Source organism: Somniosus microcephalus, unplaced genomic scaffold (assembly GCF_052327205.1).
Source record: "Somniosus microcephalus isolate GS21.2 unplaced genomic scaffold, FLI_Smic_1.0 unresolved_chr3, whole genome shotgun sequence".
NCBI lineage: Eukaryota > Metazoa > Chordata > Chondrichthyes > Squaliformes > Somniosidae > Somniosus > Somniosus microcephalus.
Window position 1 is genome coordinate 40,320,361 of NW_028225181.1, and position 12,233 is coordinate 40,332,593.

The 12,233-nt window shown below is 43.7% G+C and overlaps 1 protein-coding gene across 1 annotated transcript in view; it reads left to right on the forward strand.

The window, feature by feature from the left end:
- The first annotated feature begins 551 nt into the window (after positions 1–551).
- Positions 552–12,233, forward strand: part of LOC147091378 (uncharacterized) — a 91,686-nt gene continuing 80,004 nt past the window's right edge. Inside the window, exons 1-2 of the mRNA XM_085976581.1 lie at positions 552–714; positions 2,615–2,663. Coding sequence (XP_085832707.1) covers positions 552–714; positions 2,615–2,663 — 212 coding nt within the window. The remainder of the gene's footprint in view (positions 715–2,614; positions 2,664–12,233) is intronic.

Sequence of the window (12,233 nt, forward strand, 5' to 3'; positions counted from 1 at the left end):
CTCAAGTGAGGGAGGAACAGTTAAATGTAGGTGGCCCTGGTGATGACATTCCTGAAATGAGGCGTGGGCATTGCAATCTTGCTGAACCTAGGAATTAAATTTTTGGTCTAAGGCGGGAGCAGCATAATGTAGGCGGCCCTGTGAATAAAATGTCTGAAATAAGAAGGGAGCTGTTTAAGGTGGGCGGCCCTGGAAATGACATTCCTAAACTGAGTTTGGAACAGTGCAATGTAGGCTGCCCTGGGGATGAAATTCCTGGATTGAAGCAGTAGCAGTGTATTCGAGGCAGCTCTGTGAATAAAATTCCTGAAATCAGGGAAGAGCATTATAAGGTAGGCGGCTCTTGGAAATAAATTCCTCGATTGAAAAAAGAGCAGTATTATCCGGGCAGCTGAGGGAATTATGTTCTGGGACAGAGGTGGGAGCAGTGTAATTATGGCGGATCAAGGAATGCAATTGCTGGACTAAGGCAGGAGCGGTGTAATCTGCAGTACATTGAGGGCAGGGCTGATAAGTAGCAAGTAACATTCACGCCACAAATCTGCCGCACAATGGCAATCAACAAGAGAGAGTCTAACAACTGCAACTTGACATTCATCAGAATTACCATCGCCGAATCCCACACCATCAACATCCTGCGGGATTCTTCATTCACCATAACTTTACTTGAGGAGCAACATAAATACTGTGGCTACAACAGCACTCAGAGGCTGGGTAAGCTGCGACGACTTTCTCATCTCTTGACTCCCCAAAGCATTTCCACCATCTACACGGCACAAATTACCTGTATGATGGAAAATTCTACATTTTCCTGGATGAATGCAGCTCCAACAACACTCAAGAAGCTCGACACCATCCAGGACAAAGCAGCCCGGTTGATTGGCACCCCAGCCAACATCTTAAACATTCCTTCCCTCCACCACCAGCGCACCGTGGCTGTAGTGTTTACAATCAACAAGATGCCCTTCAGCAACACGCTAAGGCTTCTTCGACAGCACCTCCCAAACCCACGACCTCTTCCACCGAGAAGTACAAAAGCAGTAGGCTCACAGATCGACCATCAGCTTTAAGTTCCTCTCCAAGTCACACCCCGTACTTACTTGGAAATATATCGCCGTTCCTTCATCGCTGCTGGGTCAAAATTAAGGAGTATGATGGAATCTTCCGCAGTTACTTGGATGAGTGCAGCGCCAACAACTCTCAAGGAGCGCGATACAATCCAGGACAAAATAGGCCGCTTGATTGGCACCTCATCCACGACCTTGAATATTCACTCCCTCCATCACAGGCATACAGTGGCTACAGTGGGCACAATCTAAAAAATGCTCTGCAGCAACTTGCCAAGGCTTCTTCAACAGCACCTCGGGTACACACGACCTCTACCACCTAGAAGCGTTAGGGCACCAGGCTCATGGGAACACCATCAACTCCAAGTTCTCCTCAGCATCATCCTGAATTGGAAATATATCGCTGTTCCTTCATTGTCGATGGATCAAAATCCTGGAACTCCCTTCCTAACAGCACTGTGGGAGTACTTTCACGACACTGACTGAAGCGGTTCAATAAGGCAGCTCCCCACCACGTTCTCGAGCGCAATTAGATATGGGCAATAAATGCTGGCCTTGCCAGCGATGGCCAAATCCCATGAATGAAAAAAATAAATCTTAGATTCCCTGGCATGGAAATTCCAGGATTGCGGTGTGAGCAGCAAAATCTACGGTCCAGGGGATGAAATTCCTGAATTGAGGCAGGAGCAGTGTAATATAGTCAGCCCTGTGGTTGACTTACATTGACTGAGGCGGGAGCAATGAAAATAGGTGCTCCATGGAATTACATTACTGGATTCAGATGGGAACTGTTTAAACTGGGCGGCCTTGAAAATGAAATACCTGAACTGAGGCGGTAGCAGTTGAATGTAGCCTGCCCTGCGAATTGACTGCCTTGATTGACGAGGTATCTGTGTAATCTAGCCGGCCCAGAGAATTAAAGTGCTGTGTTGAGGAGGGAGCTGTTCAATCTAGCTGGTCCTTGGAATACAATTCCTGAACTCAGATAGGAGCAGTCTAATGTAGTCCTCCCTGACAATGAATTTCCCAGACTGAGGCGGGGGCAGTGTAAGCTAGGCGTTGCAAGGAATATACATTCCTGGAATGAAGCAGAAGGGATGTAATCTTGGCGGCCCGGGGAATAACATTCTTGGACTGAGGTGGAACCAATGATTTCTAGGGTTTCCTCGTAATGAAATATACTGAACAGATGCGAGAGCTGTGTTATTTAGCAAGTCTGGGAATGACATTCCTGGACTGAGGAAGCAATAGTGTAATCCCGGCGGTCCAGGGAATACATTTCCTGGACTGAAGCAGGATCAGTGCAATCTCATCAGCCCAGGGAACGTATTTCCTTGATTGAGGCCAGTAGTGTCATGTGCGATTACAATCTTTCCATCACTGTGTTCTTCTCTAAGATCCTGCTTTTTAGGAATATTTATTGATGGTGACTATATTTACCCTGATGATCTGAGTATGAATAAAGCATATAACTAGATTGGGGCAATCAGCCTTTTTCTTCTTTTATTCATCCTGTTTTCTGTAACATTCTCGTCCTTTGTTCTCAGGTTTTGTTCAATACAGGAAGAGAAAATCCGTTCTCTTTGTTCAATCTCGGTATTTTATATTCTGTTGAAATATTCCACATTCACACTCTTTTAATTTAAAACTGTGTACAATATGCTAAGCTAGATTGTCTTGCAAAGCAGTGTTGTGTTGACATTGGGTCAATGCGCCTGTTTGTTCAATGTCATTAATTAATGCCATTTACAGTGAGGCCTAACGATGTCACTCGGGGATTATTCTCTGCTTTAAAGAAGGAGCTCCCTTCACTGTGTCACCTCACAAAGTCAGCGCGCTGCCTCCAGCACAATGACCACCAGTGACTCACAGAAGGGAAGACATGTTTGTGCCCCCTCCCCTCCCCCTCCCCCGCCCCCGCCCCTTCCTGATTTTTGGCTTGAAGATTTGTGGATAGATAACTTATTTTCTGAAATACGAAAGAGTTACTATCCCATCCTCGCGGTTGTTGGTGTTCCGAGTAAGTGCCAAACGACATTTATGAATTCCATAAACCATGTTACACTGTAATATTATTCTTGCTATTTACAGTGGGATTTTTGTATTAATGATTATCTGTGCTTGCATTTGTTGCATCATCTAAATCGTATAAATGCAAGTCTATCATTCTTATTATCGTTGTTAATGCAGGAGTTGCTGTATAAAAATACTCGACTAGCCTCGCTATATTTGGTGCTCCTGTTAAGACTCTATATCTAATAATTAATGCTGCAAATTATTTTTAACACATTTACTGTTCTTGTAATTTACTCCCCCACTCCGCCACCCTCGCTGCTGTTGGTGTCGATGGTAAGTCTATGTAACCCGCTTAAATGCTGTAAATAATGCTTAACTTTATTTCTCTCCTCTCCATATTCTTTTTCATTCCCTATGCTTTCTGCGCCGCTGCCCGCTAATGATTCTGAACTTGATACGGTGTTACCAGGAAGGCAATATTCTATGTTCATTTCAAGCAAAGATATTGTACCCAGACACGTTACTTAACGAATTTCCATCTGCTAACCACACTCAACATTTCTAAAAGATCAGAAGAATGTTTTCTTGTATTAGGAGACTTTTCAACTAAAGGCAAAGGTCATCGACATGAAACGGTAACTCTGCTTCTCTCTCTGCACCGATGCTGCCTCACCTGCTGAGTATTTACAACATTTCCTGTTTCATTTCAGATTTCCAGTAGCCGCATTATTTTGGCTGTTGTTTTCGTCTAATGCTCGGTATGGTTATTTACATAGAGTCACAGGAACAAATCCTGGCAGATCATATACATATCTTTAAATGTGCGAAACATCTGCTAATCATTCAGTTCCAGTCACAGTCTCCATTTTCACCATCTCCAGTTCTACATTACACACAGAATCACACAGAAACCCCACAGTGCAGATAGAGGCCATTTCGGCCCATCGAGCCTGCACCGACACATATCCCACCCGATCCCCGTAACCCCTACACCAACACATATCCCACCCTATAACCCCACATATTTTAATCCCCCTAACACTAAGGGTCAATTTATCATAGCCAATCAACCTAACCTGCACATCTTTGGACTGTGGGAGGAAACCGGAGCACCCGGAGGAAACCCACGCAAACACGGGGAGAATGTGCAAACTCCACACAGACAGTCACCCGAGGCCAGATTGGAACCCGGGTCCCTGGCGCTGTGATGCAACAGTGCTAACCACTATGCCACCGTGCTGCATTAGTTTCATTGTTTCTGGATTACAAGGATAATTTACAAATTCTCATAAAATGCTCATTCAGCCAGATTTCAATAGTTATTTGCAATTTTTGGTTTGAATTTACAATTGTGTCACATACCCGTCTGGCACAGTTCAGTGGATCTCTCAGTGAGACCCAGAGTGGTTCTCTATTGCCTCCTGCTGTTGTTCAGGATAAACAGACCCAGCTGAGGTTAACACAAACCTTTGATATTTTCTCGTCTAACATTCTCTGCACAAAGTTGTAAACCCATATGTGAAAAGTACAAGGATAATTCTCTTCCGGTTTTGTTCAGATACTTTACAAACGTGTTCGGCAGCACTTTGCCTGTTGGATAAATCGGCTGAATTCAACGTTGATAAATGCATTCCGTGAGACATTTACTGTCAATGATAACTATTTATTATAATTCAGTTTCCATTCTTTGCAATGTTATTTAGAAAATATTCCTTTCAATGAGCTACAATTTGTATATTTCAACAAAAATGCAGCACACACAATCTCAAATCACTTCTTACAGCCTCGTTGTCTTTATAACTTCATTTCACTTGTATTTACATTACCATTGTCGTATTACATCCGTACATTTTAAATACAATTGCCTGTAATTATTGCTCGCCAAGTTTGCAGTTTCTGCATATTGCTGTTACATTCATTTACTGTTCTATTTATAAATAATATTCAAACCAAGATCAGGAATACAAGCGGGATTTCCACATTCCTAACACAAGGCACAGAAGCGAACTGCACTGCTCAAAATGCTGACTGATCCCAGCACACAAAGTTTTGTGCGAGTATAACAACATAGGAACACAGGAAGAGGAGTAAACCATTCAGCTCCTCAAGCCTGTTTCGCTATTTAATGAGATCGTGGCTGATCTGCGGCTTAACTCCATATACCCGACTTTGCCCCGTATCCCATAATAACTTATGTTAAAAAATATCTATTAGTCACAGATTTAAAATTAACAATTGATCGAACATCAATTGCCATTGGAGGAAGAGATTTCCAAACTTCTACCACCCTTTGTGTGTAGAAGTGGTTCCTAATTTCACTCTTGAAAGCTCTGGCTCTAATTTTTAGATGTGCTCCCTCGTCCTAGAATCCCCAACCAGGGGAAATAGTCCCTGCCTAACTACCAATTTGTTCATCTTAATATCTTGAAAACTTCGATCAGATCGCCCCTTAAACTTTTAAATTCGAAGGAATTCAATCATAATTTGTGTAATTTCTCACCATAACTTAACCCTTGGAGTCCGGTTGTCATTCTGGTAAATCTACGCTGCACTTTCTCCAAGGCCAATATATCCTTCCTAAGGTATGCTGCCCAGAATTTCTCTCAATACTCCAGGTATGGGCTAAACACGGCTTTCTGTAGCCGCAGAATAACGTCTAACCCCTTGTATTCTCGTGCTTTAAATATAAAAGCCAGCATCCATTAGCGTTTTTAATTATTTTCTCTACCTGTCAATGACATTTTAATGATCTAATGGATGCACTCCCGTCTCTTTGGACCGCCACTCTTTTTGGCTTTTCACCATTTAGAAAGTACCCTGTTCCATCCTTTTAATGCACAAATTGGAAAACCTCACATTTGCATAGGTTAAAATATTATTGCGACATTTTTGCCCATTCACTTAATTTGTCGATATCCCTTTGCAATTTCATGCTTTGACCTACACTGTCTACATTGCTGCCTAAATTTGTGTCATCCGCAAATTTGGATATATGTCTTTCTATGCCAGCATCTACGTCGTTAATTAAAACTGTTAATAGTTGAGGCCCCATCTTGTCCTGGGAATGTGTCACACTTTAGATTCATTATTTTATTTATTAGTATTATTTAATTGACGTGAATTTTATTGAGTCCCTGTCTGTGATTAAATATTAGTTTCCTTGGGATTTCCAGTATGCTATCCTCTTCCTCTACCGTAAATACTGACACAAAGTCTGTATTCAACCCGTCTGCCATTTCATTATTATCATTGACAAGATCACTGCTTACAGTTTTTAAGGATTCAACATTACTCCTGACTACCCTATTTTCCTAATATAATTGCAAAGTGTCATTGTGTTGATTTTGATGTCCTTTCCAAGTTTGTTTTCATAATCGCTTTTGTAGCTCTTAATATCCATTTGGTGCCCATTTGCTGTTCTTTGTATCTTTCCCATTCACCAGGATCTGTGCTGCGTTTTGCATTTTTATAGGCTTTGTCTATTATTTCCATGCTGTCCCTGACCTATTTTGTCGTCCAGGGATGTTTTTGACAAACAGAACTCTTGCCTTTCAGGGGTATAAACTGGTTATGTTTCAGCTGAATTTTTTTTTTAATCATCCCCATTGATTGTCTGTTGTTATACCCATTAACAGGTTTGCCCAGTTTACTGTGGACAGTCTCTGCCTCATCCCGTTGAAGTCGGAATTACCTAAACCTAGAATCTTAGTAGCAGTTTTGCATTTCTCTTCATTGAAGTCAATCATGTTCTGATCACTATTAGAAAAATGTTCCACACCGTTAGGCTGTTAAGTAAATCTGGTTCATTACTCATTACTACATCTAACGTGTCATTGCCCCTTGTTGGTTATAGAACCTATTGGTACAGAACACTATCCTGGACACACTCAATAAATTCACTACCTTCTGAAATGTGCTAATCTGCTTTACCCAATCTATTCCAGAGATGTTCTGGTCCTTTGTATCCCAGGGGCAGCAGAGTGGCATAGTGGTTAGCACTGTTGCCTCACAGCACCAGGGACCCGGGTTCTAATCCAGCCTCGGGCGACTGTCTGTGTGTAGTTTGCACATTCTCCCCGTGTTTGCGTGGGTTTCCTCCGGGTGCTCTGGTTTCCTCCCACAGTCCAAAGATGTGCGGGTTAGGATGATTGGCTATGATAAATTGACCCTTAGTGTTAGGGGGATTAAATACGTGGGGTTATGAGGATAGGGTGGGATATGTGGTAGTTATGGGGATCGGGTGGGATGTGTGTCGGTGCAGGCTCGATGGGCCGAGATGGCCTCTATCTGCACTGTGGGGTTTCTGTGATTCTTTGATACCTCAGCTGGTGCTTTTTATATGCTGGGCTACAGGTAGAGCTATCATTTCATCTCAGTGAACAAACATCTGTTACTTTCATGTAATTATTCACATTCCATTTATTGTTTGATTACTCTTACATTGAAGATTCTCTGCTTATAGGTATTATAATTAGATCATATCAATAAATGTCGGTAATTAATTGCAGATTTCACCCCGAATTCTAAAACATGCTGCTTTTGTTGCCAGCCTGATGTAAATCTTCCCTGTTTGTTTCCCTTCCGCACATTTAACTTAGTGACCATTGTGATTCTGTCTCGGGGAAAGTGCGGTCTTTCCACATGTGTCACTCGCTACCTGGTGGCCATGGCAGCGGCGGATCTACTGGTCATTATATTCGATCTGATATTAAGGCACATTCCGATGTCTTATAAGAAACCGCTTGCTCCTGTGTAATCTGTTCCCCTCTGTAATATCCACGCCGTCCTGCTTTATGCAGTCACAGACTGTTCTGTCTGGTTCACTGTCACTTTCACCTTTGCTCGTTTTGTGGCAATTTGTTGCCAAAAGCTGAAAACAAAATATTGCACCAAGAAAACGGCAGCTGTGGTTTTCGGAACTGACTGTGCTGAGCTGTTTAAAGAACGTTTTCTGGTATTTTATGTTGACAGGTGAATATGGGACAGAGAACCTCCCCTGGATCTGTGCGGTAACATGCGATGTTCAGTTTTCACCGGTCTGGGGTGCAATCGAGCTCCTTCATCATATTCCTACCCCGGGGCTCCCATTTGTTCTGATTCTGTTGCTCAATGCTGTCACCGTCAGACACATTTTAATGGCCAGCAGAGTCCGCAGGAGTTTCCGGGGTCCCTGCAGTGGGGAGAGTCCCAGAGGCCCAGAGATGGAGAGCCGACTGAAGTCCATCATTTTACTGTTAGCTATTTCGTGCAATTTCATCCTGTTATGGTCAGTGCTTAAGGTGTATACCATATATAATCGGGTGTGGCGATTGGTTGATTATTTTGTATCTCTACCTGTATACTGTCCAGATTTGGGACAAATTCTCCAGCTCCTGAGTTGCACAATCACTTGCCGTGACGCAGAATAGATTTAGACAGCAGTTGATAAATGTGGTGAAATATCCCTTTACTTTAATTGTAAAACACATTAAAAGATGAGACAAGCTGATGAAGTTCCTGCATTAGAATTTAATCCCACCTCATATTCTGTCTGATCCAGTCTCACCCACGGGGCCAGTGATATATGTTAGTATTAGCACACTCATGGAAACACTGGGCACATCATAACCCAGCGCCAGAGACATCCTTTTAAATGCGAAACACTCCCACTGACCTGAGAAATATTAACACACTGAAAGTGCTTACACGTTTATATTAGGACACTCACTGACACACTCTGACCGCACTGTTATACTGCCAAGCGCTGATAGTAATCAACAAAATACTCGCTCAGGCCCTGTGCTCATATTTACAATGCGAGGGATAGATAACCCCTTTAATATTAACCCAGTCACTGTGCAAATATTAACTGAATCACCGAACACCGTGCACACAGAAAAATACTAGCAGAGGCATTCTTTGTGCAATGACATTTGCCAACAAAATCTGCAATAAATATTAACACAAGTGTAGAGACACATTGTTCACTGTAACACACAGCCCTCAGTTCCCTGTAGAAAAATCTCACTCACTCTCTCGCCTGACATGCCTCACATCACTCTCTCTCTTCTCGCTATCTATAACTTACTCAGTCTGTCTGCTGGTCTGCTGCATGTCTCTCCCTCACTCACACACTCACCTGGCATGCTTCACATCACTCTCTCTCTTCCTCTCTCTATCTACAACTCACTAATTCTGTCTTCTGGTCTGCTTCACGCCTCTCGCTCACTCACTCGCTCGCTTGGCCTGCCTGGCTGCTCTCTCTCTTTCTTTCTCTCTCTCTCTGTCTCTCTTGCTCTCTTCTCTCTCTCTCTCTCTCTCACTGTCTCTCACTCTCGCTCGCTCAATCACCAGGTTTCTATTACTCACTCACTGTAGCTTTTCTCCACTGTTTATTGTACACACAGGAACTGCTACTGAGTTACAGGTGGGCCGTAAATTACTAGACGGCGAGAGACAGAGAGATATGGTGAGAGAAATGGAGAGTGAAGGACAGGAAAAGCGGACGAGTGAGAAACACAGAGATTGACAGATAAGGAGCGAGGACGATAAAGAGAAACAGACAATGTTAGAAACAGAGTGGAGAGACAGACACACAAGCTGAGAGCTAAGGAAGATGAGAAATAGTGAGATTGGGAGGTAGAAACAGGGGAATGAGGGATAAGCAGTCTACGAGAATAATGAGTGGGAAACAGAGACAGAGAGAGAAGAGGAGAGACAGTCAAAGAAATGAGAGAGAGACAAAGAGTGAGGGATGGCGAGAAAGGTAAAAGAGACAGAGAGAATGGAAGAGAGAGAGAGATGGAGAGAAAGACTGAGAGTGAGAGAAAGGGAGCAGGAAATAGCTAAAGGCACTAAATGGAAGAGAGAGATAAGCATGGAGAGAGACCGAGAGTGAGAAATACAGGACGTAGAAAGTCAGAGAATGTGAAGAAGGTTCGGTGATAGGAGGAGAGCTAGATTTTAAAAGGGCTCCTGCGTTTAAATATAAAGATGAGAGCTGCATCGTTTTTTTTAATTCTGAGTTCTTCTGTACACTGATTCGGACTCTGCAATAAATCTCCTAGTGCTTGTGTTAACAACAAATACACAAGGTGTTACTTCAAAACACTCCCAGGGCAGGTACAGCATTGATTCGAAACAGAGTAAAGCTCCCTCTATACTGGCCTATCAAATACTCCCAGGGCAGGTACAGCACGGGTTGGTTACAGTGTAGAATTCCCTATAAACTTTTGCATTAACTTTTAAAAATTCGCTTATGGGATCTGTGCGTCGCTGACAAGGCCAAAATTTATTGCCCATCCCCAGTTACCCTTGAGAAGTTGGTTGTAAGCCGACTTCTTGAATCGATGCAGTTCGTGTGGTGAAGGTACTCCCACAGTGCTGTTAGGTGGGGAGTTCCTGGATTTTTCCCAGCGACAATGAAGGATTGGTGAAATACATCTATGTCAGGTTGGTGATTGACTTGGAGGGGAACTTGGAGGTGGTGGTGTTGCCATGCGCCTGCCACCCTTGTCCTTCTAGCTGAAAGAGGTCGCGCATTTGCGAGATGCTGCCGAAGAAGCCCTGGCGAGTTACTGCAGTGCATTTTGCAGATGTACACACTGCAGCTACTGTACGCCGGTGGTGGAGGGAGTGAATGATTAAGATGATGGATGTGGTGCCAAACAAAGGAAATGCTTTGTCCTGGATGCTGTCCAGCTTCTTGAGTGTTCTTGTAACTGATATCATCTAGGCAAGTGGAGAGTATTCCTTGAAACTCCTTACTTGGGCCTTGTAGATGGTGGAAATGCATTGGGGAGTCACGAGGTGAGACACTCGCCGCAGAATTCGTAGCCTCCGACCTGCTCTTGTTGCCACAGTATTTATGTGGCTGGTCAAGTTAAGTTCTGTTCAATGGTGACCCGCAGGATGTTGATAGTTGGGAATTCGGCGACGGTAATACCATTGGATCTGAAATGCTGGTGATAGCTGGAGAGCGAATATTACCTGTCACTTATCAGCCGAAGCCTGAAAGTCGTCCAGGTCTTGTTGCATGCAGGCAGGGAATGCTTCATTACCTGTGGAGCTGTGAATGGCACTGAACACTGTGCAGTCATCAGCGACCATCCACATTTCTGACATTTTGTTGGAGCAAGATAATTGATGAAGCAGCTGAAGATGGTAGGGCCTCGGGCAGTTCCCCGAGGAACTCCTGCAGCGATGTCCTGGGGCTGTGATGATTGATCTTCCTGCTAGTTATGAGTCCAGCCAGTGGAGCGTTTTCAACCTGATTCCCATAGACTTCAGTTTCACTAGGCGCCTTGATGCCACTCTCAGACAAATGCTGCCTTGATATCAAGGGCAGTCACTCTCACCTCAACTCTGGAATGCAGCTCCTTTGTCCATGTTTGGACCAAGACTGTCATGAGATCGGGAGCAGAGTGGTCTTGGTGGAACCCAATCTGGGCATCAGCGAGCAGGTTATTGGTGAGTAAGTGCCGCTTGATAGCACGGTCGATGACACCTTATATCACAGGACATTCCCACGGATGTGGATGGAGGATTTTGGGACATTGGCTGAAAGGTATGATACTGTGAGTATTACTATGTCAGGCTTTTGCTTGACTAGTCTGTGCGACATCTCTCCCAATTCTGGCACAATTCCCCATATGTTGGTGAGGAGGAATTTGCAGGGTTGACTTGGTTGGGTGTGCAGGTGTCGAGGTCGATGCCGGGTGTTCCGTCCAGTTTCATTGTTATTATTTTGATTTGTAGTGGTTAATTAGAACTGAGTGCATTGATACACCATTTCAGAGGGCAGATAAGAGCCAAGCACATTGCTACTCCCAGGGCAGGTACAGCATCGGTAACATACATAGTAGGTCTCCCTCTACATTGTCCCATCAAACACTTCTAGAGCAGGTACACTTCGAGTTAGATAAAGAGTAAAGCTCCCTCTACACTGTGCCACCAAACACTCCCAGGGCAGGGACATCACGGGTTAGATACAAAGTAAAACTCCCATTTCAATGGTACCATTTACTGCTACCTCCCCATTATACAATGCACTACTTCCCTCCCCAACTCTATTATTTACTGCCAACTACCAACTCAACAATGAACTGCTTCCCTCCCCAATTGTACCAATTAATGCCACCTCCCAATTACACAATTACCTGCTTCCCTCCC